The sequence below is a fragment of the Nannospalax galili genome, unplaced genomic scaffold (genome assembly GCF_000622305.1).
Source record: "Nannospalax galili isolate Female #2095 unplaced genomic scaffold, S.galili_v1.0 scaffold125, whole genome shotgun sequence".
Classification (NCBI taxonomy): domain Eukaryota; kingdom Metazoa; phylum Chordata; class Mammalia; order Rodentia; family Spalacidae; genus Nannospalax; species Nannospalax galili.
The window spans coordinates 891,073-918,831 of record NW_008354705.1 but is presented as its reverse complement, the minus strand read 5'-3'; the positions used below and the strand labels follow the sequence as shown (position 1 = coordinate 918,831).

The window sequence follows — 27,759 nt, the reverse complement described above, 5'->3', positions numbered from 1 at the left end:
GTTTTTGGTCTTTTTGAGACAGGGTCTCCCTGTAGCCCCAGCTGTCCTGGAACTCACTATGTAGACCAGGCTGGCCTTGAACTCACAGAGATCCACCTGTCTCTGCCTCCCAAGTGCTGGGATTAAAGGCATGTGTCACCACGCCCGGCTCTTTTATAAATTTTATAGTATGAAGGTTTACATTTATGCCCATTATCCATTTGGAGTTAGTTTCTACACATGTGGTACTATATATAAATTCAGGCACTTGGGGGGCTTTGTATTTTGTGTTATGTTATCAAGCAGTTCTGTCATTATCTGTTGGTGGAAAACATATCCTCCCCCCCCCATCTGCCTTGCATTTTTGTTGAAATAAATTGTTCCTATATTTATGACATTATTTCTAGTCTTGATCCAGGTCTGTTTATACCACTACCACACCGAGTGGATTACTGTAGCTTATAGAAGGCCCTGAAGTCAAAAGCTGCAGTGCTTTTGACTTGGTACTTCTTTTCCAGAGTGGCATGACTGCTTTAGTGGTTTTTGGGTTTTCTGTGACTTCTAGAAATAATTTGCTAGTTTCTAACAACAAAAAGAGATGCTGGGATGCTTATTAGAGCTACTTTGTTTTGAGACTAATTTGTGGAAGGTTATTTTAGCAATATTATTTGGTCTACAAACATTCTCAGTCTTGTGTATTTAGATACTTTTGGCTTCAGCAATGCTTTCTGATTTTGCAGTCTAAATTTCTGATACTCTTATAAATTATATATATATGTACATATATATATTAGCTTGTCTCAGTTCCATATTCACATTTCTCATCCATAGATGTCCACTTAGATTAGGTTTCATCTGGGACCATAAATTATATTTTAAAATAAAATTTTTGGTTGCATGTATGTTTGTATATATGTATACATACAAGTTACAAAAATAAGAGTTTCCTTGTACTGTATGCCTGTACCTATTTGCTCTGTCATCAGCATCTTAACAAAACCAAGAAACTTACCCTGGAACATATTACTAACTAAACTACATACTCTGTTCAGATTTTCTCTTCCAGGATATTGCATTTACTTGTCAGATCTTGGCCATCTCTGCCTATTCTTTTTATCTTTATTTTTCACAACCTAGACAGTTCTAAGGAATATTGGTCAGATAATTTGTAGAATGTCCTTTATTTTGGGTGTTCTGTTTTTTTCCCTCAAGCTTTACACATCTTTTATGAAATGTATTTCTAAATACTTCTTATTCTTTAATACTGTTATAAATGGCTTTGACTGAAACATTTTGATTAGCAGTTTTGTTACATATATATATATATAGCCTACATGTATGTTAAGTGCACCTGTGTCATGCAATGCCCACAGAAGACGGTATCAGATCCCCTGGAACTGGAGTTACAGATTGTTGTTAGCTTCCATGTGGGTGCTGGGTCCTCCATAAGAGCAGCTAGTATTCTTAACTGCTGAGCTGTCTCTAGCACCTTGTTACTAATATGTTGAAAGTAGCATTTGTATAGTGCTTTGTCTGTTGGGATTTCTTTGTTCCAGCTAGTTTTATATAGAGTTCATATGATTTTCTGCTAAAGATGATTTTGCTTTATGCAAAATTAGTTTTCCTTTGTATGGTTAGTATTTCCTTACAGTATTCTGTCTAACTAAGCATATGCATTTGTTGTTTTAGGATTTGTTTTTATTGGACAGGATTCATTTCCTAGCAAGGATAGAAGGTAGCTTTAGACTCAAGATGGCAGCACTCCATTTGTGTCATTCTATTCACCTGTAACATTCTACTCTTGTGTCTGCCAGTCCTTCAGTTTGTCTACCTTGTCGTAACTCACTGCCTCACTTAGACTTCTCATCCAGAGTCATACTGGGAAAGTTTCTACTCAGATTACCTGGGGACAAACCTGTTTATTGAGTGTTTATGTGGATTTGGGCTTGCCCTTACCATGTATTATTTGTAGTTATCATCACCAATCTTTTGGGTTAGCAAGGAATCTTCAGTCAACAGAAACTTCTGTGCCTAGTCTCTGTAACAACATGAGCTAGGCCCTAGAGAGACAGCAACAAACTGAGCATACCAAACAGGCAAGAGAAGTAAATACACAACTGAACGGTGTGATAGCTTCTCTGAAATGCTATGACTTGCTTATTAACTTGGTGGGACTGGGAAGTCCTTTTCGAAGAAATGATACAAAGCCTGAAGGAAGATGAGGAATTTTGTTGCAAGCTCAAATTGTGTTGTGACAGGTGAGCATGTAGTTGTCAGATCTCTCTGAGCCAGAAACCTTGTCCATTTTCGCATTCTTGGAAATTTTTATAGATGTTATGTTATAAAAAAAATGTTATGTTACATGTTTTAAAATCAGTCCACTTTAAGAATTGATGAGATGAAAGCTATAAAGTCAAGAAGCAATAGACTTATAGGACTTATAGTCCTGGAGAGATGGCTCAGCAGTTAAGAGCACTGACTGCTCTTGCAGAGGATCTGGGTTCGATTCCCAGTACCCACATGGCAGTTAACAGCTGTCTGAAACTCCAATTCCAGGGGAATCCGACACTTCTGATCTCCACAGGCATTGTATGACACAGGTGCACTTGCATGCCTGCAGGCAATACACTCATACACATAAAAATAATAAATAAGGTATTTATAAAAAAGAATTCCTGGGGGCTGGAGAGATGGCTCAGCAGTTAAGAACACTGGCTGTTCTTGCAGAAGACCTGGGTTCGAATCCCAGCACCCACATGGCAGCTAACAACTGTCTGAAACTCCAGTTCCAGGGGATCCGATGGCCTCTTCTGTCCTCTGTGGGCATTGCATGACATGGGTGCACTTACCTACACGCAGGCAATACACGCAGACACATAAAGTAAAAATAAATAAATAAATAAAATTATTTTTTTAAAAAAAGAATTCCCTTTCAGCAGTGGTACACCTACTCCTTCCTTGGAACACTCCTGAATTTTCTTCAGGAGTTGCCCCTTGTGCCATTTTGCTAGTTTATCTGGAGATTCTACCTCAGTGCATATTTATAGGAGACTTAGTTGATTTGCTGCCTATATTTTCTTCTGTCTCCTCTCCCACCTGCCAGTGTCTCAGGCAGCCTTCTGTTCCACCTTCCTGTACCCTTCTAGGAACTTTCTTTGAAAGGTTCAGCTCAGCCTCCTGAGAGTTTGGGAACTGCAGAAGGAAAGAAGGCAATAGGTACAGCTGGCTAATGTATTTGGTCAGCCCTTGTGTTTCAGGTTTGAACTGCACATAGCAGCATCGCTTAGTTTCTTTCTGTTCCCCAAATAAGACAGCAGGAAATGTTGTACAGAAGTCTGAGTTGTCAGCAGGAAGCTTATCAGCTACTTAAGCTCAAGTGTATATTTTAAAAATCTCAACATAAGGGGCTGGAGAGATGGCTCAGCAGTTAAAAACACTGGTTGTTCTTGTAGAAGACCTGGGTTCGAATGCAGCACCCACATGGCAGCTAACAACTGTCTGTAACTCGAGTTCCAGGGGACCCAATAGCCTCTTCTGTCCTCCGCTGGCATTGCACAGCACTGGTGCACTTACCTGCATGCAGGTAATACATGCATACACATAAAATAAAAATAATAAATAAAATATTTTTTTTAAATCTCAACAGAAAGCTTATTGTTCACCTCTTAAACTCCTAAAATTCTCCATTGCCGTACTCATTGTAGGGAATAGACAAGGTATAAGGAGAACAGAGAGAGGAAAAAGAAAAGGAGGTAACTGCAACTAGAAAGGAGGTAGAACATTGAAGAGCTCAGTCCCTTCCCTCTGGCCAGAAGCCATTTCTGTCCTGGAGCTGGCAGAGCAGATCCTCGCTGGTTCTGCAGAGGAGCAGGATGCCAGATCTCATTTTTGCCATCATTCTGACAGTTGCCATCATATCTTCTCCCATGTGGACGACCCTTGGAAACTGCATGCTTAAACAAGATATATTTTATTGTTTATCCCTTATACAGGTCGGCAGGATTCTACTTGGAGCTTATGGAGAACCGAGGGACTCTATAAACTGAAACATGCTCGGTTTATGTATTGAGGGCTTTAAGAGTCTCTTTTGGATTTCATCTTGTGAAAACAGTAGTAATATGAGTAATGATGACAACAATAACAATAAAATGAGTCCTTTCAGAATAGGGGCCTTATCTCTGTGGTGTTATCCCAGCACGGGTACCTAGCAAATTATACACATTCAATGACTAGATGGGGTGATTGAATAGTTAACTAGTAGTAGTTGGCATTTGTGAACTATTAGTTTTATCAGTACAATGTTAAATATTTAATAGATTATCTCATAATCTCCCAACAATATAATAAAACATTTTCCCTATTTCATCAAATCTAACCCATCATTGATTATAAGGCATTTTTTAAATCTCTACATGCATACGTTTCATTAATGTGTGCCTTACCAGGACAGTGAATCTATCGATGGCTTCCAAAACAGCATCTCATTCCAAGTTTTACTCTTTGCATCATTTTCCAGCTGAATCAGTTTTACATTTTTCCACACAATAAATGACCTCACGCCATTGAAAGTGTTGCTAGGGATCTTGATTAAAGAGTTCTACTCTACTTTTAATAGGAGTTTCTTCAACACTGCTGAAACTCAATCTACAAGCCTTGATGTTAGCATTTTTCCTATTTGACTCATCTAAGAATTTACCTTTTCCCTGATTGAAACTGGTCACTGCTAGTAAAGGAGGTTTTATTCAGAGTCTACAAAATGTAAACTAAAATGTTCTGGTGGTTTTCCTGGAGTGGCTATATGGTTAATAGTGGTGGTTGGATTAGAAATGATTTTGTTTTCTTTGTAGTTGCTTATTTTCCAAATTATTTTTGCATACATGCACACATCTCTCTGTGTGTGTGTGTGTGTGTGTGTGTCTGTGTACGTGTACTAAAAAACATGCCCTTGCCTCAACTGTAGAATGCAATCACATGTCATCCTGGTCTTCTCACTGGGGACTTTGGGAGTATAATTCACCATTCTGATGGTAATGCTGCCTTGAGTCTGGATGATTCCATCAGCCTGCCCCGGTAGGGTTGGGTTCTCTGCTGACCTCCAGTGGCTAGAGGCTACATGGCACTAAACAAGGGCACTTAATGTTTGCTGGTCAGTGCAGAACTATCCAACTTCTCTTTAGCATTTTTGGAAAGTACTTTGCTCTTGAATTAGGCAGAGTATGCTGGTGTGTCCCTGACTTGCTCTATTCTGCTTGCCTTCCAGTACCTTTTGAAGTTTACATATTTGAAATTGAGTAGCTTTTGTAAGAAGTACATATAAATCCTGCAAAAAGAGCACAAGTATATAAAGTGTGCAAAACAGAATTTTGTTAATCAGGGTAAAAAAAGGTAGTTGGAAAATAAGTAACTATTAAAAAAACAGAATCACTTATAATCCAGCCATCATTACTAGCCATTATAGTAAAACCACAATTAACATTTTTGTTTATATTTTGCTGACTGAGTAAAACCTACTTAATTCAGGGTATGCCCAAGCTTGAGTAAGCTTTAAGGATCACTTTCCACTTCTATTTAGGGTTTTATTTTTGTGGTTGTGTCTTGTGGAAGGTGTTTGTTTTAGGGGAGCATGGTTTGAGAATAGGAAGGGAGAGACTCCTTCTCCTGGAACCAGGGCAGTAAGAGCTTCTTGTTGAAATCATCTGCCTCTTTGGACTGACTCTGAATAATAGCAGACCATTGATAGACAAGAGTGTGGCACGGTTTCCCCAGTTGGAACCCTACTGCATGTTAGTGAGGAAGGTAGGAAGAATTCATCAAGGAAAAGTAAGTGACCATTGAAGCAAAAGTACATGCTAATTTTCCAACAGAAAGCTGTTAGCCTTCTGAAATTTCTAATTCCTCTGACATCCGTTTTAACATTTGATCTATCTGTTTAACTTAGAAAAAAAAAATTCATTATATCCCTTAAGTCATTCTTTGTTATATTGTCAAAGTGTCATGCTGTAATTATCTTAAAATCACTTTTGGCCAAAACCTGTAAAAAGCCACCTTTATGTCTGGAATTATTGGTCAATGTAATTTGAAGTGTTTTACTTCTTAATAATTAAAAGTTACCTCATTGTGCAGCATACCTGCTGCCATTTTGTTGTTTGAGAATAAATCCATTGACTATCTAATTTCCTAATAGTCTTCAAATATTCGTTAATGTTTTTTTCTCTATAACCAGATTTTTAAGGCAACCTAAAGGCTGTACTATCTAAGTGGAAACAGGCTCTCGTTGCCTGTGCCACGAATCCACTGGAGTTCCTTGCTAGTCTCTCCAGTTCTGTCACTGCTAGGTAACTTTGTAGCTCTCTGGCTGTTGATCACAAAAGGAGAAAATTCAGGCTCTGTTAACGCAGCACTTAAGTCCCTTGGGAGTCCATCTCTAGCCTTCCTGTACTTCCGGTATATGGGTATTCATTTTTAGTATACTAAGTTCTCATCAAATTCACTAGTTCACCAGTTGCAGAAAGTTGAAAGCATTATGTTGCCTCTGACAGTGTCTCTTGCTGTCCATTTTCAAACTGATACTTAGGCTACAAGTGGAAAATAAATTCTTCCTATTAGTCATTTCTCTCTGGGTCCATCACAAAATCTTATGCCAAATACTTTGGGGAATAAAATAGAAAAATACTTTGGCCTCTTACAGGCAATGCAGACATTCAGTTTAGCCTTATTAACATTGAATGTGTAGTTAAGTTGGATATAGTAGGACTATTCTACCTTTGTGGGGCTTGATATTTTGAATTTTGTTTAATTTTTTTTACTCAAACTGATGGACAAAATATCATTGGTTAACTTCTAACTTTCTTATTACAATTGAGCACTGGTTTAATATTTACTGACCATCCATGTTTCATAAATTAACACTGTCTTTAGTTCACTTAATTTTTGGTGTTTTTTTAATATTCACTCTTATTTTATCGATCTAATTATTTAGCTCTAGTATATGTCACAAGTACCTTGCTTCTAGTCATTAAAATTCATGGTCTTACTGTGCATGTGATACTTGGAACAGGAAAACCATGTGAGTTTGAGGCCATCCTAGACTGCATAGCAAGTTTGAGAACAGCTTGGGCTACAGAGTAAGACCCTGTCTCAAAACAAGCAAGAAATCATAGTCTTCCATATCGAGGTGTTTTCTGGCATATGTAACTTTAAAATCTGTCAAATTTCTTGGCAGTGCGTGACACTGATACTGGTTGCAGGCTCTTTCCACAAGTAGACATTGTCTCCTAAGCATTGTGAGGCTGGAGAACATTTCCTCTCTCCTACTACCTGCTTTCTCCTCAATAGCCCCCTCCACCCCAGTCTCTGTCTTACCCTGGCACTCTGTAAATGTCCTTGGGGAGCATGACTTTGTGTCTCAGGGCCCTCTTTCACATGTCTCACGTCTATGAAAAGCACCACTGGTTGCTTTCTTTTGTTTTTAAAAGTTCTTACTCAACCCGAATCTGAAACTAGAGGTTGAAGTTCTAAAAGGAAAGCTATAGGAAAAACTGCCCGGTCTTTGCTCACCTAGAAATGGCCTTTCCTTTTTGGGGAGATTTCAGTTCTTTTGCTCATCATAGTTTTTGTGGTTTCTGGTATCTTTAGATATGTAATTTTTTTAGAAGTTCAGTTTTCACTAGTTATTGTAGCAAAGGCAGTAGATTTCGTTAGATTACTTACTAACTCTTGCTTGGCGGTAGAACTCCTGTTACAGATTGGTGTGCTTACTTTTTTTCAGTGTAAATTTGTCCCCCTTTAACTTATACTGAAAGCTCTACTACAGTGTTAAATGGAAATGGTGGCAGACATCTTTATTTCTTTATATCAGCAGGAAAGCAGTTGGTGTTTCATCATCAAGTTGTTTGGTATTTATTTAATTATCCTTTATCAGATTAAGGAAGCAGTTTTCTTCTGTTTCTGGTTTGCTGATAGTATGTACCCATGAATGGATGTTGAATTTTATCAAACGTTTTTCTGCTCCTTTTGAGGTAATATAAATTTTTCTTTCATTAGCATTGTGAGTTACTTGACCTGATTTAATAATAATTTTAACGAAAGTGTTAGACTAAATCTAGCTTGATTGAGATGTATTATCCATGGTATGTAGTACTAAATTAAGCTTGTTAATTTTTTTATATTTTTGCATCTGTTCTTAAGATTAATGTATAGTTTTCTTATAATGTCCTTGTCAGTTTTCTCAAACATACTATGGAAACTTCATAAAACTAGTTGAGAGGGATTAGAGAGATGGTTCAGTGGTTAAGAGCACTGGCTGCTCTTTTAGAGGACTTGGGTTTGATTCCCAGCACCCACATGACTGCTAACAATGGTCTATAACTCTAGTTTCAGGGAATCTGACTCCCTCTTCTGATCTTGGTGGGCATTGCTGGACATGGGTACATTTACATACATGCAGACAACAAGTGCATACACCTAAAAATAATAAATATTTTTAAAAACTAGTTGAGAAGTGTTTCCTCTTTTTGTATTTGTTGCAATAATTTGCTAAAGAACATTTTTGGCTTCTTAAATGTTTTCTAGGATTGCTAAGTGAAAGCAACTAGGAATGGAGTTTTACAGAGGGGATGAATTTCAAGTTCAACTTCTTTAATAATTTTGGGACCATTTATATTTTCAATCTCTTGTGGTATTAGTTTTCGTTGTGTTTCCATGGAAATGTCTCTATTTCATTTGTCTTTATATTTATTGCCATTAAATCACTGATAAAGCCATCAGGATAAAGATCCCCAGAGTACACTACTAAGAGAGAAAAACACATTGGAAGTTCAAGCTAAGCTGGGGCTGTTGTTTAGTGCTAGAATACTCACCTAGCATATGCAGAACCTTGGGTTCTATTTATAGCCCTGCAAAGAAATTAAAATATTAAAAAATAGTTGTTACTTCCAATTCAAATGAAATATACAGTATTTGCTGAATCACTTCAATTTTATTTATTCTTAAGAATTAACAAGTAGGGACTGGAGAAATGGCTCAGCAGTTAAGAGCACTGGCTTTTCTTACAGAGGACCCGGGTTCGATTCCCAGCAGCCACATGGTGGCTAACAACCATTATCACTGGTGCAGTAGAGCTATTTAATGTAGCTTAACAGCATCTTAACTTAAAACTTTATCATATTTATATATCACTGCAAAAATTCATTTTGTAATATGTTGCTTTGATGTATAATGTGCTGGGGAATGAATGTATTTCAGATCGGAAGGTAAAGCACTTCTTATTTCTTCAGGTAGTTTTTCTTGAGAATAAACCTGAGTCTTGTGGCCTTTGCTTTATTACAAGTACCTTTATATCTTTAAAAACTTTGTGTGTTGTGGAGCTCTTCTTACCCTTCAGTTTGTAGTACCAACTTCATCCCATTAATTCCTTGCTCAGGAGAGCTCATCATCTTCTAACACCTCAAAGACAGAACCTCTAATAGAATTTGTTCGATTCAAAAAGGGCTTCTAGCTGATAGCTCTACTAGTTCTGCTTTAAAGAAGTAACCAACTCCTAAACCAGATAGGTCATTGTCTTTGTTAAATATGTGTACACTGAGTTGATGGTTCACATTTAAAGTATTTTAGTAATCAATTATAGTTTCCTCCTTAAGAATCTTCCATGAATTTTACCAGAGTATTGTGTCACTAAATTACATGCAGGCTTTTAACTATGCCCTCTTCTGAGAAGCCATGTTCCATCCTTAACCTCTAATATTCCTTTAGTATTCTCTGAATGCTTATCCTAGAGAGAAACAAAATGCAACCCTGACTTACCAAAATAGTGTAAGTACTTCTGCCTCTTCCTGAGCAGTGTAAAGGCCTTAGAATATTGGATGTCACTTACCTCCTGCTTACCTCCCTCCTCCTAGTTTATATGCTGCAGTTGCCATTGTCCGTATTTTAATGTGTGTCCTACCTTACAAGGCATAATTATTGTTGCTGGTCGTGTGTGTGTGTGTGTGTGTGTGTGTGTGTGTGTGTGTGTGTGTGTGTGTGTGCGTGTGTGTGTGTGTTGTACATCTGCATGGTCTCAATTTGATCCATAAAACAACCTTATGTAATAGAAGTTATCCTTATTGTAACATGAAAAACTAGGGCATAAACATTTTTTGCAATTTACGAGTGCACACAGGGAATACATGATAAATTTGGAATTTAAACCCAGGCAGTGTAAGTCCTGAGCCTGGTCTGACAACCAATATAAACTCAAGTCATGACTGATTTTTGTTTTTCTTTTCCCTCTCACTGAGAAAGAATGTCATGAACTGAAAAAATTTCATTAATATTTTTGACTGTTGGGCTAGTAAGTTCACCCTTAGTATGAGATAAAGCTGATTTCCTTTTGTAAATTCTTTTAGCTGATATAGCCCAGAGGTACAGGATAAGCAAATATCCAACCCTCAAATTGTTTCGTAATGGAATGATGATGAAGAGAGAGTACAGGGGCCAGCGATCAGTGAAAGCACTTGCAGACTACATCAGGCAACAGAAGAGTAACCCTGTCCAGGAGATTCAGAGCTTAGAAGAAATCACTACTCTTGATGTAAGTTAACTTGAGGTAGATCATGTGAGCATTGTCTCTTTAATTAATGCAAACAAACTTAATGTGGGTAAAGAATGTGCATGTTATTTACGGTTTGTTGCCGTAGATTTAACATACATATACTTAAAGTTTTCTGGGATTCATTCTCAAGGGAAATGTGAATGTTTTACTGAACTTCTGGACAAAATATGTAGCATACAGTAAAATTGCATAATTGAATTAATGCAGGGCAAAGGGAAGTCTGAATTACAAACAGAACTCTACACACCAAATTTCCCTATTTTCCTTGCCTGGCACCTACAGAATGTCTGCTTTAATCTTTCAGATCTACATGTACATGTTGGTGTCCTTTAAAATAGCTCCTCTTAATAAACTTGGCAGACCCCTCTCTTTGTATAGTAAGTAGTGTTTTAAAAATAATGTAGAACAGCAAAAGCAAAAACTATTGTGTTTGGGCTTTATTCCAGTCACTGATTGTTACTGTTCTGTGACAAGTTAATAAGTAGCCGGTTACCATTTCATGGATGCTGTCGGAGACACAAGACTCCTGAGTCAGAGACAGAGGGCTTCACTGCTCGCATCACAGTAAGCCCTGTGAGCACGTTCACAGTTGTCATCATGCACCACCCAAATCCTCTTGAGTAACACAAAGGATGGAGTGGATAGTCATCCAGGCGGTGGGTTGTGATACAGGAAGGGATTGTGAGACTTGGAGAACTTAGCATTTCATAGCCAGCAGTTAACTTTGTTTTTTGTCTTGAACAAAGCATCTCGTCATACCTTAATGTTCTGGCTGCAAGCCCAGCCCTGAGAAATGGTCTGTATAGAGACTGGTCAGGGGCTCGTACCTCAGCATGCATGTGCAGTGTTGAATATGTGAGGGACTATAGAGGAGTCTCTGAATTGATGTTCTGTTACTACATTTTAGAATTAGTCGCCATATTTAGGAAAAGGTGGTCACTGATTAAAGAGCTGTATTTCTTGAAATTTCATGGTAAAATGCTGAAAGAAAATGATTACAGTTACATTTTATTGTAGTAAATACAGTTTCCAACCCAATGTATTTTAGACTAGGCACTTAAAAGTAAATAGGCATTCATAATATTCTTTAGTTGGGAATAATTGGGCAACTAGAGCTACTTGAGTCTGAGAATAAAGGATAAAGGAAGTAGCATGATCTTAGAATTATATGTTTGCAAAATAATCAGATACTTTCTTTTACAGCGCAGTAAAAGAAATATCATTGGATACTTTGAGCAAAAGGATTCAGATAATTACAGAGTTTTTGAAAGGGTAGCAAGTATCTTGCATGACGACTGTGCCTTCCTTTCTGCTTTTGGGTAAGTATATTACTTGACAGCATGCTAGTGGATGAGCTTGGCCACCATGCTCAGTACTTGTTGTATTTGGTCATGTTCCAAAGATGACTTCTCCAAAGATGATCTGAGTCCTTTTTTTTTTTTTTTTTTTTTAATTTTTCAATGTTATTGTTTGAGAATTTCATACAATGCATTTTCTTTTTTTTTTTAACTTTTACAAAAACTTTATTGAGAATTTCATACATGCATATAAGGTATTTTGATCAAATCCATGCCCACTCCCTCCCCTCCAACATTCCCCCCTCTGAAGAGGTAATCCTAAAATCTTTTAAGGATTAGATAGAAGCTCCCAATAATTTTTGGCATTTTTGACCTTTGGAACAGAGTATGTTGCTAACAGGCCTAAGGGCATTTTGACTTTTAGCCAAGAAATTGACTACATTTGGGGTCTTTCTACCCTAACTGCCTGGCCAATTCCTACCTCCTATTCTTACCACGCCATCCTCTGAAGTGTTAGCCAAATTGCCAATAGGGAATAGGGATGCCGACCGCTCTGGCTTCTTCCGTGCTGAACAGGGACGCAGGGTGAGGCAATTGGAGTACCCCTTCAGTGGGTCTATCTAAAAGACTCCCAAATTGCATAATTCTTGTCTCTAAGGGGAAAAGAAAGTCTTTGACTGATGAATAGGAGAAGTAGAGGAGAAGTGAAGACAAGAGTAATTAGCATTACAAGTTCTAGACAGGGGACTAGAAAAAAGTCAGAACAGGGTAATTTTCAAATGTTCATATGAGAGTCCATTGGAGTTTCTTGACAAGGGCTTCCAAAAGCATCCCTCTATTGGGTTCCTCCTCATTTTTCTTTTGTCTTCCAAGGCTGGACTAGTTGGTTGAGAAGATTGGTTGGATCTTCTAAAGTCACCAGCCAGTTTTTATGTGTATGCCTGATCTTTTAAAGGGTTGAAAGTATTTCTTTTTCTTCTATGGTATATTCTGTTTCAGTATGTGGGTAAAGGCAAAAGAATGGCCCAGTTAACAATGAGTTCTTTAATACTTTAAAAAATATTTTATTTATTATTTTCATTTTATGTGTATGAGTATATTGCCTGCAATATGTGAGTGTACCCATGTTGTGCTATGCCGTGGAGGCCAGAAGAGGGCTTTGGATTCCCCTGGAACTGGAGTTAAGGACGGTTCATAGCCGCCATGTGGGTGCTGGGAATTGAACCTGGGTCCTCTGCAAGAGCAATCCGTGCTCTTGACTGCTGAGCCAACTCTCCAGCCCCAGTTCTTTCATACTTTTATGCAGTTTTTTTCATTGACACTTAGGCCTGGCAAAATGCTAAGCTATCATTGGCTGTCTGGTTGAGAATAGTCTTTCTAGTTAAGAAGCGTAGATTCATTCCCTTGTCTTCCTTCATCTCCATGTCTCATCACTTTTCTTTATATCTTTCTTGTCTCAAAATAGCAATCTTCCCTCTCTTCCTCCCTCTGTGTGCTGGGATCAAAGTCAAGGCCACATACGTGTGAAGCATGTGTTCTACTCCTGAACCGTGGCCGCAGCGCACAGTTCTCCTGCCTAGGGCTACTCTCTTCACTCGTGTCCTTGCAGGTGCCTCTCTGGGGCTTTGGTCATCCTTCTCCCTGCTTTTCATGGGTTCACCCTGACCCCTCACATAAACATAAACTGCTTTCCTTTTCTCAAGTCATGCTCTTCTCTTTATGACTCACCCTTTGTAATCTTGAACTAGACTGTCATCTTTTTCCTTTTCACATCTTTTGAAGGTTAGATTTATGGTTGATTACCCAGATTTTCTGAAACTCTTAGTAGTATCAAACCTTGGCTCTTTGGATGTTGGCTTTCACCCCATTCCTCTGAGGAAACTTGTTTCTGAATAGTCACAAAATGACTCCTTAATTCGAAATCCAGTGGCCCTTTTTTTTCAGCTTCAGTCCTCTTCAAGTTCTTCGAAGGATGTCACGTGTCCTTCCTCTCTTTTTTTCCATGGTGTCAACATTGTGTTAAATCCCTTTGGTTTGCCTCCTGTGCTTTCTTTCTATCCTTTCTGCCCTTTTCCCTCTCTAGGTGTAATTATTTATGGTTCTGTCCTTGACTCTCTGTTTTCATTGAAGGTTTTCTCAACCACCCCTTGACTTTTGACAGTGCTGTGGTTGCAGTAACTGTTGTCTTCTCCATTGATGACTTCTGCTCTGAGCTCTTGCTTTCAAGATGCTTGTATAGCTTTTATTGGTGCATATGTTTCACTGTGAGCATTATCCGTGTTTTTGAAGATCATTGTATATAGCAGGTGGGGGACTCTCCCCACCTTGGGCTTCTCACATCACTGCTGTGCAGCCATTGCACAGTCCACCACAGGCACTACAAGCTTGTCCTGCCACCAAGCCCTTGCTGCTCTTGTGTCTGGAAGTACTTCCACCGAGGATTATCGCATGAGAAAGCCCTCACCACCATCCATCTTGTCTTTCTTTTTCTGATCATTGCACATCCTTTACTCTGTTCCATTCCTTTTTAGCCACTTACTGTCTAGTCTTCCTTTCCTCACCACAGTGAAAGCGCCACGAGAATGCAGATTTTGTCACTTTTGCTCGCTGCTCTACATTCAGTATCAACACTATACCTGGTCCCAAGGAAATACATAGTAAATTGTGGATGGATGGAGGGAGGGAGGGAGAGAGGGATGGAAAGACAGAGGGAGGGAGCTTGTTCCTTATATTCCTCCTGTCACAGTCTAGGTCAGCACCCTTTGCTCCTGGACTACTCTACTCAGAAACTAGATATCTATTAGTGTTTGCTTAATCTACAAATTATTTAGTGGAAGAGAAAGTTACTCATTTGACTTAGAATTTTCTGTAGAATTCTCACTAAATATTTATTATGCCAGGTAAATATTTGTTACACAAGACCACATATTTGTATGCCAGATACTGTACGAGGCACAGGAAATGACAATGGACAAGTACACAGACATGTGCCTTATTGTAGAACTATTTTTATGATGTAGGTTAGTTCAATATATTACTTTAGAACTATTAGGGTTTTTTTTTTTTTTGGTCTTTTTGATACAGGGTCTGCCTGTAGCCCCAGCTGTCCTGGAACTCACTATGTAGATCAGGCTGGCCTTGAACTCACAGAGATCCGCCTGCCTCTGCTGGTATTAAAGGCATGTACCACCACACCCAGCAGAACTATTAGTTTTAAAAGTAGAAAATTCATGGTTGTATGACTCACAAGGAATTTATATTCTTTTCAGTTATTCTATATGATCAAATTAATATCCTTGATCTATATTTGGAAAACGGTCTAGTGTCACAATGGCTTTCATGCCAACACCACCAATTCAGATTTCTAAATTACTGATAACAAAGCTACCAGACAAAAATTTTCTTTAAGGAGTCTGCTTCATATTCAAATTTCTTTTTAAATCTGTGCTTTTTTTTTTTTTGGTACTGCATAGTTGTATAAATGGGACAGATGATGGACAGGTATATTTTACATCTTTATAATTCATACACTGCAAAATATTAGCTAATTCTGCTTCAATGAAGTGTGTTATTGCTAGTGTTTTTCCTTAAAAATTATTTTTTCCTCCAATTAGAGATGTTTCAAAACCAGAAAGATACAGTGGAGACAATGTAATCTACAAACCACCAGGGGTGAGTTGCTATTTTGTAGTGTGTTTAAGATACTGTACTTAAATACATATGTAATACAAGCTATAGTTTTGTCTTAAAAATGTTTGTAGAATCACAGAACTTTTTCTTACATTTTAAGTACTGGGATTGAAGCTAGAGCTCTGTGTATGCTAGGCAAGTACCCTAAAACACTGCTACACCCCAGCCCTTTCCTATTTTTATTTTGAGACAAGGTCTCACTAAGGTGCCCATGCTTGCTTTGAATTTGTGATTCTTCTGCCCCAACCTCCTGATTAGTAGGGATTAAAGATTTATGCTGCCATGACCAAATAATGTAACTTTAAAAAAAGGTCATCATCTTCTTCTAATCCATATGTTTCAGAGTGAGGGCGAGACCATAGAAGTATGGTATCGGGCAGGGATGCCAGGCCTTCTCTTCCCCTCTCTTTTACATTCAGTTTAGGAGCCAAATGTTAAAAATATTTGACACTTCCTTGTGTTGCACTTGCTGAATTCCCAGACCATCTGGGGCATAAATTAGTCTGGAGCTTTCTAGACAATGAGGAACACACTTCTAGATATTAAGGTTGTTTTCACTCTTGCCTAAGAAGGGTTTTTTGTTTTTATTTTAATGTGTCTGAACATGGAAATAGTTGCTTATGCCCATATAATAAATTCTTATGTTGTCTCAGATTGACCTAAAGGTCTATCATTAAAATTTTTTCACATCACAGAGACAGAAATCTGTGACTATTTTTCAGGTTATAGTTTTCATTTTAATATATTCATAATATTTTGATATTAGAATCATTAATTTTCTTTCTGGTAAAATAATTTATCATTTTTTGTAGCTCATTTCCTATTCCAAATTCAGATAGTATTTTAGTCTATTTTCTCTTTGCTAAAACAAAGTACCTGAGGGTGGGGTACTTTAAAAAGAAAAGGAGCTTCTTTAAGCTCATAGTTGTGAAGCTCAAAGGCCAAGATTGGGAGGTTCCACATGTTACAGCATGATGGAGTTGTAGAAAGAGAAAGCCATGTGCAGAATGATTGTGTGGTGAGATAAGAAACCAAATACCAGGAAAGGCCAATTTTGCTCTTCTTATAACAAGTTATTCCTGCAAAAACTAAATGAGGTCCTACAGAGCCTGTATTAACCCCCTGGGGTGTACTGGACTGACTTCATTACTCCCTACCTCTACCACTCTGTTCAAGTTCTAGCACATTTTAAATCACCACATGGGGCCATGTTTCCAGTTTATGAACTGTTACAGGACACACAAAGCATATTCAAACTATAACAAATGGGTCTTTGTCTGGTTTTTCTTAGGTGCATCTCTTTAATAGCAGCTTACATAGTATCATCATCTCTAGGTTATCAGAGCCCAGTAGTGTGTTTAGTGTAATGTGGTCCTTTAAAAAGAACCTCTGAAGTCAGACTGTGTGGGTTTGAATGTCAAACCTGCCTTCTTCTGTGTGTATTACTCTGGGAAAGTTTCTTAGCTTCTGAGTGCTTTAGATTTTGTCATAGGATTCACCATATGGGGCTACTGAGAGAATGAAATGAACCATCACAAAAAGCACCTATAATGGTACCCTGACAGTTAGCTCACCCAGTTAAATATCAGTGTTTATCATCATTTATATGCTTCATATGTGCTGACTTGGAGTGGATGTGAAAACGCTGTATTACAGATGCCTGTGCTTTTGCTTTACATCCACTAGCATCTTGTTTTTTGTTTTGGGGTTGTTTTGTTATGTTTTTTTTCCAGACAGGGTCTCCCTGTAGCCCCAGCTGGCCTAGAATTTGCTATGTAGATCGGTCTTGCCTCAGTCTCACAGAGATCCTTCTTCTGCTCCCAAGGTTCCACACTCTGCTATATCATCTTTTTCAAAGGATTTTTTACTGTCTAAATTTTCTTACAACATTTTCAGTTACTAAGAAATAGCTTAGTTAATTCACCTGGATGATTCTTTCCACAAAGCCTGCCTGCCTGTCTTTGGTGAAGATAGTGATAGTTAATTGTCCTGTACCTAAGAGAAAACAAAATATTATTCATCACAGTTTAGATTGCCAGACTGCTCATTACCATGGGATTATCTTTTTTATGTTGTCTGTGCCTTCTTTTTCAGAAGTTTCATGGTTTATTTTTCTTTTGTATCTCTTGTGGTTTCTGATAGATGGATTTTAAAATAAGCTTTTGCCAGCATAGATCAGATTAGTCTCATTTTTTGTTTGTTTGTTTTTATAACAGCGTTCTGCTCCAGATATGGTGTACTTGGGATCTATGATAAATTTTGACGTGACTTACAACTGGATTCAAGATAAATGTGTCCCTCTTGTCCGAGAAATAACATTTGAAAATGGAGAGGTATGGACTGGAATACGGGTTATTTTTCACTTGACTGTCAAAAGACAAGCTTCCCCCGCATCATGCCATGTTAGTTACCAATTGTAAGAATCACACAGTGAGCACAACTGCATCTTAGCTGTTGCCATAATTGCAGACTAGTGACTTTCCACCTATACTTTCTCAGTCACTTACCCCACTCCACCTCTATTGCATTTCTAATAAGAAACAATAGTTTATCACACTTCTTTTTTTAATGTAGCCCTAGCTGCCCTGGAATTGGCTATGTAGATTAGGCTGGCTTCAAACTCAGAGATCCTCCTGCCTCTGGCTTCAAGTGCTAGGATTAAATGTATGTGTTACCACACTGGACTCTGGTTTATCACACTCTTGAAAATGGGTTTGAAAATAACTCTCAGGTGATTTTTTAACCCATAGTAAGGATCCTTGCTTAAGTAGATGTCCTTTAGAGGGACAAATTTTAGTTACAAGGGATAATCCTTTACCACAAAGGTTTTTTTTTTTTTTTTTTTGTTCTTATCTATCCTAAAAGAAATAGAAACAGTTGAGTCGTTATTCTGAAATCTTTTACATTTTGATCTTACCCTTGACTTTGGAAGAAGGAGTTAGATTGGACTCTTTCTGCTAATTATTTATCAAATGAATGATGTCTTAATTGTTTTCTCAGTTCTCTAGGCCTTGTTCATGATTAACAGACTTATTTTTCTTTATTGTCTTAGCTCAGAGGCTCAAGAAAACTTAGACAATTCACCTGTTTTGGCAGTTCTTAGAATAGTTTCAAAAGTAGAATTTAAAGAGTCAGAGCTGGAAAGCTTTAATTAATTAGGATCTCTTCCTCCCTGTGAAGTTGGCACGTTTAATAGTTCTGCTTTTTTTTTCCTTGTGTGTGTGTGTGTGTGTGTGTGTTTTGTGTGGTGAGGGTCCAGAGGGCAGCTTTTCCAGAGTTGGTTCTTTCCACCTTGTCGTGTGGGTCAGGGTCCCTTGTTTCTGTGACTATGCTGTGTGCTTCAGGCCCACTGGCTGTGAGCTCCAGTGGATTCTCCTGTCTCTGCCTTCTATCTCCTCAGAGGAGTGTCAGGATCACAGATGTATACTACTGCATTTAGCTTTTTCTGCGGATTTTGGGGGTTGAACTTATGTCATCAGGCTTCCATAGCAAGCGTTTTTACCCGCCAAGCTATCTCTGCAACCCTGTATTTAATAAGCCTTAAGATGTATTATATGTTTTAATCACCACCCTTACCTCATTTAAACTATAGGAAAGGATTTGTTTCTATTAATTAAATCTGATTATTTTAGATACTTGCTAAATCCTTTATACATTTCTTGGTGAGGAATCTGTTGGCGAGAACACAGATAAAATTTGGAAACCCAAGAAACATAAACTACCAACCACCATGTGTTTGACTTTAGAAAATTCATTGGTATATACTTTCAAACTAATTGTTTATTACTGTTCTCCTAATAGTTGATGTTCATCCATAGTGTGCTGAGTCTGATAAAGTAATGCTACATGTGCTTTTATTTTGAATTCCTGGTTCTTAAATTTCTCAAAGGGAAGTGACCAATGAGTCTTCTTTCAGAATTAGTATTTATTCAGTAACACGCATTTCTCCGTTTTTTGTTATGTGTTCACTGTACCTTATCGAATAGGACATCTATGGAGAAGACCCAGGCATGAAATGAGGTTATCTGTCCTCAGGGTTTGTCAGTCAGGGTTTCACATGTACAGATAACATGACATGTGCCCCATGCCACCTGAGAAACATTAAAGAAATGTTTTTGGATTTCAAAGGAGAAAATTCATGTCTGTCTTTAGAATCAGGCAGAATGCTGTTAGTAGGCATTTGGGCCCTGAAATAAGTGCTAAGGGAGAAGTGCTGAAGGAAACGGGAAGTGGCAAGGGGGACCTTCACTAATTTTGCATGTTTATGTTTCTGGCTAGACTTTGATGTGGAGAAGCAGGCAGTTGGAAACTTGGTGTTAATTCTGAATTGAGGTGGGCTTGTATACAGAGCTAAGTGATTGAAACTGAGACAAAGGGAATAGTATCAGTAAATGAGGACTAAGAAAAGAATGTAAGCCCAAAAGAAAAAAATGAGGAAGAAGAACTTTTAAATCAACTTATCAAAGGATGAATGTAATGTCAGAGGTTGGGGGATCAGGGCGAAGATAGAGAGTGGCTGCTAATAGATAGGTTTCTTCTTTGGGTGATGAGAACGTTTTAAAGTTAGTGATGATGTTTGCACAGCCTTGTGAACGTAGCAACACCAAATTGCAAAACTTAAAATGGTGGATTTCATGAATGGAAATTAGGTCCAATTCAAAGAAACAATAATATGACAGGAAGCTTAATTGTCTTATATTCAAGGGAAACAAGTTTAAGTATAGGATAAGAACTAGAAGAAAAGGCTTATCTAATAAGTTAGGTCTTGGGGTCTTAAAAATTATTAAAGACAAAGGTATTTGTACTTTGTCCTGAGGGAGTTCCTAAATCAGAGATTGTCAAAAGGATGGTTAATGGAGATAATTGTGTTATGAGGCCCTTTGAGGACTGTTTCTTATGAGTCAGAATGTAGCATTTGTTAAAGAGACTACATGATTAAAATATACTGTCTACCTAGCATGGGTTTTATATTTTCAAATAATAAATATAATAAGATTAACAATAATTTGTAATTTTCTTTTATGAGTTTTATTTTTTACTTGAATTTTTATGATTTTCATACAATTTAGTTAGACATTTCAATACTCTCCCCTATCTGTATATCCCCCCACTGCCTCCCAACACTTTGTAACTCTCAAAGTGCTTTGTGTGTATGCATATAGAGAAAGATGTGTACAGATAGACATATAGGAACAGCTATTTGTTAATATTGATAAACTGTTGACTGAAAACTATTATGGAGTTTTTGTCTTTTAGCCTTAATGAAATACTTTGCAGCTTTGGGTAGGTTTCACATAGTTGAATAGTTTTGTAATAAATCTTTACAGTAACCACAAATTTGTGAATCAGATTGATTATTGCTGGTAAGCTTGTCTTTTTCCTTGTGAAGACTGGCAATACTAACCATGTTTATCTCACTCTTAAATCAAGACCTGCCATAGCTCCTTCTATGGTCAACCCTAAATGGCCTCAAGGGGCCACATGTCCAGTACTAGGTAACATATCAGCCAAGGACGTTCTAGGTGAGTCAGTTCCCATCACAGAGGAGGACGTGTGAGTGTTGTGAGTGTCCATACCTCGGGCATAGATGGGATTGAATTCATTTTCTTGTTAAGGCTCGTTTTAATTTACATCATTAGAGCCTTTTCTCTGGCATCTTGCCACTATCACATACCATGAATTGGGTCCACAATTGTTCCTACTTGGAAAACAGCTAAAACTAAATAGAGAGGCCCACTGATTTTCATTCTTTCTGCAGGAATTAACAGAAGAAGGACTGCCTTTTCTCATTCTCTTCCACATGAAAGAAGATACAGAAAGTTTAGAAATATTCCAGAATGAAGTAGCCCGGCAGTTAATAAGTGAAAAAGGTAGACAGATTAAGGTGTTTATTTCCAACATTCTCTCTTTTCTTCTTTCTCCTTTGCCCTTTCTGTTACATATATGCATGTAAACATATTTGGCCTGAAAAGTCAACAAGTCACTTTAACATTCGCCTGTAGATGTAAGAGGGAGGAAGCAGCACTGCGGTAATAGGAAACTGGATTTTGTTTGATTGCTTTTGGTTTCTGCACTGTGGCAGTTTTCTAGAGAGAAAAAAATTCCCAAGGAGCATGTAAGATAGGGTAATGGGTGAACATGGTTAGTTTAGAGAACCTTTTCCCGTTACCTAATGCTTGTCTGATACATTTCCCAGTGGATGTTCCCAGAGACAGTCCTGAGAGAGTTTTCACACTCTGGTTCATGTTTATTTCTACAGGAAAGCTGAGTGACTGGATTTCTCCAAAGTATCTAAACAGAATTTGAGCTGTCAGTAGCTTCCCTCCCCTCTGTAGTAAGGGGAAAATGTCAAACATAAACTGTGGGCATGGTTCAGAGCTGCCTATTTTACTCATTTAGTAAATATTCTCAGTTTAGATTAGATTAGAAATCAGCCGTTTAGGCTGTAAGGACATGAAGATGGTTCCAAGGAAGCAGTGCATGGTCAGTCTCAGGAACTTGAAGTCCAGAACCTGGGTAACCTGAATAGCCCATGATTGCCAGTTTAAAGAAAATTAAAAATTCACAGTAGCATTCAAATTGAATTTTCTTGTAACTTCTAAGGAAATTACACTCTACCCGAAGAACTGAACAATCCTCCTTTCAAAGTTCCACAGTTTAGGTTTTAGTTTTTCTAATCTCATTACTTTCTAAAACGATGATGCTGTTGTTTTTTTGTTTTGGTATTTGTGAGTTTATTATAAATAAGATAATTATAATAATTATAATGTTTATTATAACAACTAAAATTCTAACCTAGTTCTTAAAATTATATTTCTTTCAAAGGTACAATAAACTTCTTACATGCAGATTGTGACAAATTCAGACATCCTCTTCTTCACATTCAGAAAACTCCAGCGGATTGCCCTGTCATAGCTATTGACAGTTTTAGGCATATGTATGTTTTTGGCGACTTTAAGGATGTATTGTAAGTATTCTTTTTTGTTCTTTTAATTACTGATAAGTCCCACATAATTGAATTTAAAGCAGTTCCTTAACTATTTTATATAATTGTATGTTGTGAAAGTAGTATTTCGTGAATTAGATGCAAGAAATCAGAGTGATTCCCACTAGGAGAATTACAGTAGAGCTGTGTAGAAATTCCACTGTTAGGTGACTGGGATCAGTGGTTAATGATTAGGAACTAATCTCTGAAACAAAAATTGTATCATATGAGAAATTGGCTTCCACTGAGTTTGGTCTTTGGCAGGACACATCAAGGAAAATATGCATCCTGGGTCAGGCTTCAGGATTGCTGGTAGTATCACTGTTTGCTTGTGACTATGTCTAGTAAGAACAGAAAGAGTATGCATATACAACACAGAATTTTGCTATGTCTAGGCATGTCCAGTGTCATACAGCTAGAATCTTCCCAAGAACAGGTAAGCTTCTGATTCTGTTCTCAGATACTTACGCTATTAATAAACATGTAAGACTTATAATGACTGTAGATACTGAATTCTTAGCTTTCAGAGCTATTAAGTACAACGATTATAAATGGAAGTATTTATTAATGTATGAAAATTTTCAGCAGTATACATTTAAGTAATTCAGATTTAAATTTTACTTTAGCAGTTCATTTAAATACCTTTTAAAATTTCAAACTGTTATTACAGAGAGGATGATTTAGTTTAAATGCAGCGTAAATTACCTCACATACTCTGAATATTTCAGCAGAGATGTGATTATTCGGAAGAAGAATCTCAGTCCTAAAAAGATAGAGGAAGTTCTAGATTTGAGTCCTGCCTTGGGCAAGTCACTTAACTTGATGTTTTCCTTTCTTCATATACAAAATAGGGTTGGCAGTACCACCTGCCTAATAGGATTTTTATGAAAATTTATGAGATAATGATTGTGTTACAAACCATAAAGTCTTAACACATCCTAATAGTCCTGCCTTTACAACAACACTCAGATGCTGGTTGCATTATAAATCATCAAGTATATCAAATGTTCTTTACTTGCAGTTAAACAGTGCCATCAACGCTGGTTGTGGTGGCACATGCCTTTAATGCCATCACATGAGGGGCAGAGACAGCCAGATCTTTGTGAGTTCGAGGCCACGTAGCAAGTTCCAGGCCAACTAGTGCTACATAGTGAGACTCTGTCTCAAAAAACAAAACAAAAAAGTAACCTATTAATTTGTCAAATTCTTTTCTAGGTCTCTTAGGGCATTATACTCTAGGTATTAAGGGTTTAAAGTTTACTATGACTGGGTCTTCTGGAGCCTAGGACTGGCTAAGTGCTGGGGCAGATGTGGGACCTGCTCTGGCCAGGGATGATTTGGAACCTAGGTTTGTGGGTACTGGCCCATTGCCTAGAACCGTGAGGCTGGTTTGCAATTTGGGGTCCTGGGATCTGCTCTGGAGGCTGAGTAGTGTGCAGGCATTAGCCTAGATCTTACATCTACAAGAGTAGCCTGAGTCCTAAAGGACAGTGTAAAACTGAGTCTACATGGGCAGTCTTAGACCCCCAGGTCACTGGGGGATAGTTTAGCAGTGAAGACTACTGGGATGAGTCTTGATATGAGATCAGCCTAGTATAGAGATATTCTGGGAAAAATGTGCTGGGCAGATTTGGAGCCGTGGATTAAGTGATCCCAGCTGGTACTAGAGCAGGCTTGGAAGTTTGGTCTTAAATACTGGTCTAGAACCCAGGGCTTCATGGACTGACCTGGAGCCATGGTGGCCTGGAGCCTGTGCCTACAAGAAGAAGTAAGTCCCTGTGTCTTGGATGTTCAGGCATGAACATAAGAATCACCTACAGAACACAATAATCTCCTAGTGGCTGATCCCAAGGAAAGGAGATACATGAACTTCCAGACAGAGAATTCAAAATAATTGTGTAAAGGAAGTTCAGTGGACTTTGGTGACATCGAGAAAGCAGTCACCAAAAATGAAGAAATTAACAGAGAAACTGAAATTTTTTGTGTGCTAGAGTGTACGTGTGTAACTAGGCAGCAATTCTGGAGTTGTACAACATAGCCAAGAAGAACGACTTCAAATACAACTTAATATTGCACCTCTAAGAATTAGAAAAAGAAGAAAGAAACTAAGCCCAATTTTAGTTAGGAGAAAATAATAAAAATCAGAGTAGAAACAAATGAAATAGAATTATAGGAATAATAGAAAATCTGAACCAGATTTTGAGAAGATGAAGTTGAGAAGTCTTAGCTAGACTACAAAAGAAAAATTAAAGTAAATGAAATCAGATAAATAAAAGAGGAGTCAGTATAGATTATGCTAGAAAAATAGAAATATAATGGGTAAGAGTCTGCTATGAATAATGTGTCAGCAAACTGATAACCTAGAAGAAATGGACAAATCAATAAGTTCAAAGAACCTATGAAAGATGAATTGTGAAAAAATGGAATTTTCTTTTTTAAAAATATTTTAATTATTTTTATTTATGTATAGAGTGTATTTCCTGCATGTGTGTAAGTGTATCACATGCATGCAGTATCTGCAGAAACTAGAGAGGGCTTCAGAACTCCTGGAACTAGTGTTAGGGACGGTTGTGGGTCCTCTGAAGAACAGCTAGTACTCTTACCCACTGAGCCATCTCTCCAGCCTCTTATTCTTCATTTGCTGCTGTTGTTTTTTTGAGACAAAGTCTCACTATGTACCCTAGGCTGACTGGATCTCATTATGTAGCCCAGACTGGCCTTGAACTTAAATTGGTCTTATCTCATCCTTTTGAGTGCTGAGAGTACAGGCTTGAGACTTTGGACTAGAAGGGTTTTTTTTGTTTTGTTTTGTTTTGTTTTGCTTTGTTTTGTTTTGTTTTCTCAGTTAATTATTTATTTAATAACCACATACTTAGAAAAAGCATTTCATTACAACAGCATTGACATATTCAAAAACAATTTTCTGAATTAAGGTGCATCTTTTTCAAAATTGGCTGTGAATTTTTAGGTTTACAGTCAAATTATTACAGTTACACAATATTGTACTTAGTACAAACCCTATAAGACATAAAATTAAATGAGGTTTTAACCTTTAAAAAAGATCTCCATTTCTGCCGGGTATGGTGTCACACGCCTTTAATCCCAGAGGCAGAGGTAGGCGGTTCTCTGTGAGTTGAAGGCCAGCCTGGTCTACATAGTGAGTTCCAGGACAGCTGGGGCTACAGGAAGACCCTGTCTCAAAAAGTCCAAAAAAAAAAAAAAAAAAAAAGATATCTCCATTTCATTATTAAAATACACAGTTTCATATAGAAAAATTCATTTTCAATGCAATTGACATTAAGATGTTTGCACATGCGTTTCTAACCTCTATATATCTGATTATTACTAGTGACAGTCACTTACTTTCTGAGCTACTTGGCATCTGAACACACAACCATACAACACCCTTGAAACCAGGCATTCTTCTCAAACCAAGAAAACTTTCAGAGCATTTTTTAAAAAAATTTCTAATAACAACATGATTAGAAGAAGCATTTCACTACAAATTTAACATATTCAGTAACATACTCCAGAGCAAGAGTACATCTCTTTCACAAGTGGGTGCAAGTTTCTAGGCTCACAGTTGAGTTAATACAGTTACACAATATTGAACTCAGTATAAACCCTGTAAGACATAAAATTGAATGCGTTTTTTAACCTTTAAAAAAGATCTCCTAGAGGTGATAAACAATACCATTGAAATCTGGCTGATGACCTTGTAGACATACACAGGTGCCAAGGATCAAATGCAACCGATTATGACTAGTAATAATCAGATACATACAGATTAGAGATGCAAGCGTCAACATCTCAGTGTTAGTAGCAAAACCAATGGTATTGTTTATCACCTCTAGGAGATCTTTTTTAAAGGTTAAAAAACGCATTCAATTTTATGTCTTACAGGGCTTATACTGAGCTCAATAATATATAACTATATTAATTCAACTGTGAACCTAGAAACTTGTACCCACTTGTGAAAAAGATGTACTACTCTTGTTCTGGAGTATGTTACTGAATATGTTAAAGCTGTAGTGAAAAGCTTCTAATCATGTAGTTATTAAAAATTAAAAAAATATATAATGATTAAAAAATAATAATTCTTCAAAGCATAAGAATTTGCTCCTTAATAATTAGTAGATGTGAAAAATAATATCATTGAAATCTACCTGATGACTTTATATCCGTGATCAGATGCCAAGGACCTCAGAAAGTAACTGACTGTGACTAGGATTAATCTGATATATAGAGATTAGAAACACATGTGCAAACATCTTAACGTCAATTGCATTAAAAATGAAGCTTTCTATATCAAACTCTATTTTAATAATGAAATGGAGATCTTTTTTAAAGGTTAAAAAAAATAGATCTCCATTTCATTTTAGAATATATTGTTCCTTGCAGAAAGACTCATTGTTTTTGCTACTAACACTGAGATGTTGGCGCATGCATCTCTAATCTGTATGTATCTGATTATTACTAGTCATAATTGGTTGCACTTGGATCCTTGGCGCCTGTGTATGTCTATGAATTCATCAGGTAGATTTGATTGGTAATGTTCATAACCTCTACTAATTAGCATGTCATAAATTTCCATGCTTCCTCAAATATATTTTTAAAAATTTGTTGCTTTTTTTTTTAATGTGTGTGTATATCACACAGAACATCCCAAACCATCTTATTCGACTATACACCCACTTCCCAGATGGCACCCTCCCATAGCCTCCCTCCCTCCCACTAGAGACCTTATACTCTGATATCCCTGCTACTGTCTGCTCTGTTGTCAGCACCCCAGCCAATCCCCACTACTTGCCCTTCTGGTGAATCTAGTCAGCCTGTCTAGAGTTGTTTGTTTTAGGAGGGTCAGCTGTTCTTCTTCTAGCAGCAATCAGTTGTCAATACTCCTTTAGATAACATTAGGGTCTGCTGTTCATTTTCCTAGTTCTATGCTGGGTTACTATCTGGGAGTCCCTTTGGTCACCCTGGCCAAGAACTCAAAAGAAGGTATCTCCTATTTGGCGTTGTTGCTTGTGATGTAGCCTTTAGCTATGCATATGAACTCTTAAGAAATTATATTGACCCCTTTAATCTTTGGTTATTCTTTCCTTTTGGATGTTTAAGGCCATACAGTAGGCCCAGATAAACCAATTTATTTTTACTCTTAAGGTCATTTGAGGATCTGTTCCTCAGGGGTCACATGGGCTTGGGAGGAGCCCCTG

General features: G+C 37.5%; 1 protein-coding gene and 1 non-coding gene across 2 annotated transcripts in view; one reads left to right on the top strand and one right to left on the bottom strand.

Moving 5' to 3' along the window:
• The window catches only part of Erp44 (endoplasmic reticulum protein 44), an 86,938-nt gene that overhangs the window by 41,032 nt on the left and 18,147 nt on the right, over window positions 1–27,759 (top strand). The window contains exons 5-10 of the mRNA XM_008851897.3: window positions 10,365–10,549; window positions 11,774–11,889; window positions 15,483–15,540; window positions 17,775–17,891; window positions 21,317–21,428; window positions 22,384–22,525. Coding sequence (XP_008850119.1) covers window positions 10,365–10,549; window positions 11,774–11,889; window positions 15,483–15,540; window positions 17,775–17,891; window positions 21,317–21,428; window positions 22,384–22,525 — 730 coding nt within the window. The remainder of the gene's footprint in view (window positions 1–10,364; window positions 10,550–11,773; window positions 11,890–15,482; window positions 15,541–17,774; window positions 17,892–21,316; window positions 21,429–22,383; window positions 22,526–27,759) is intronic.
• Window positions 772–842, bottom strand: LOC115067513. The gene has a single exon (XR_003846919.1). It is a non-coding gene; the product is annotated as a small nucleolar RNA SNORD99 (small nucleolar RNA).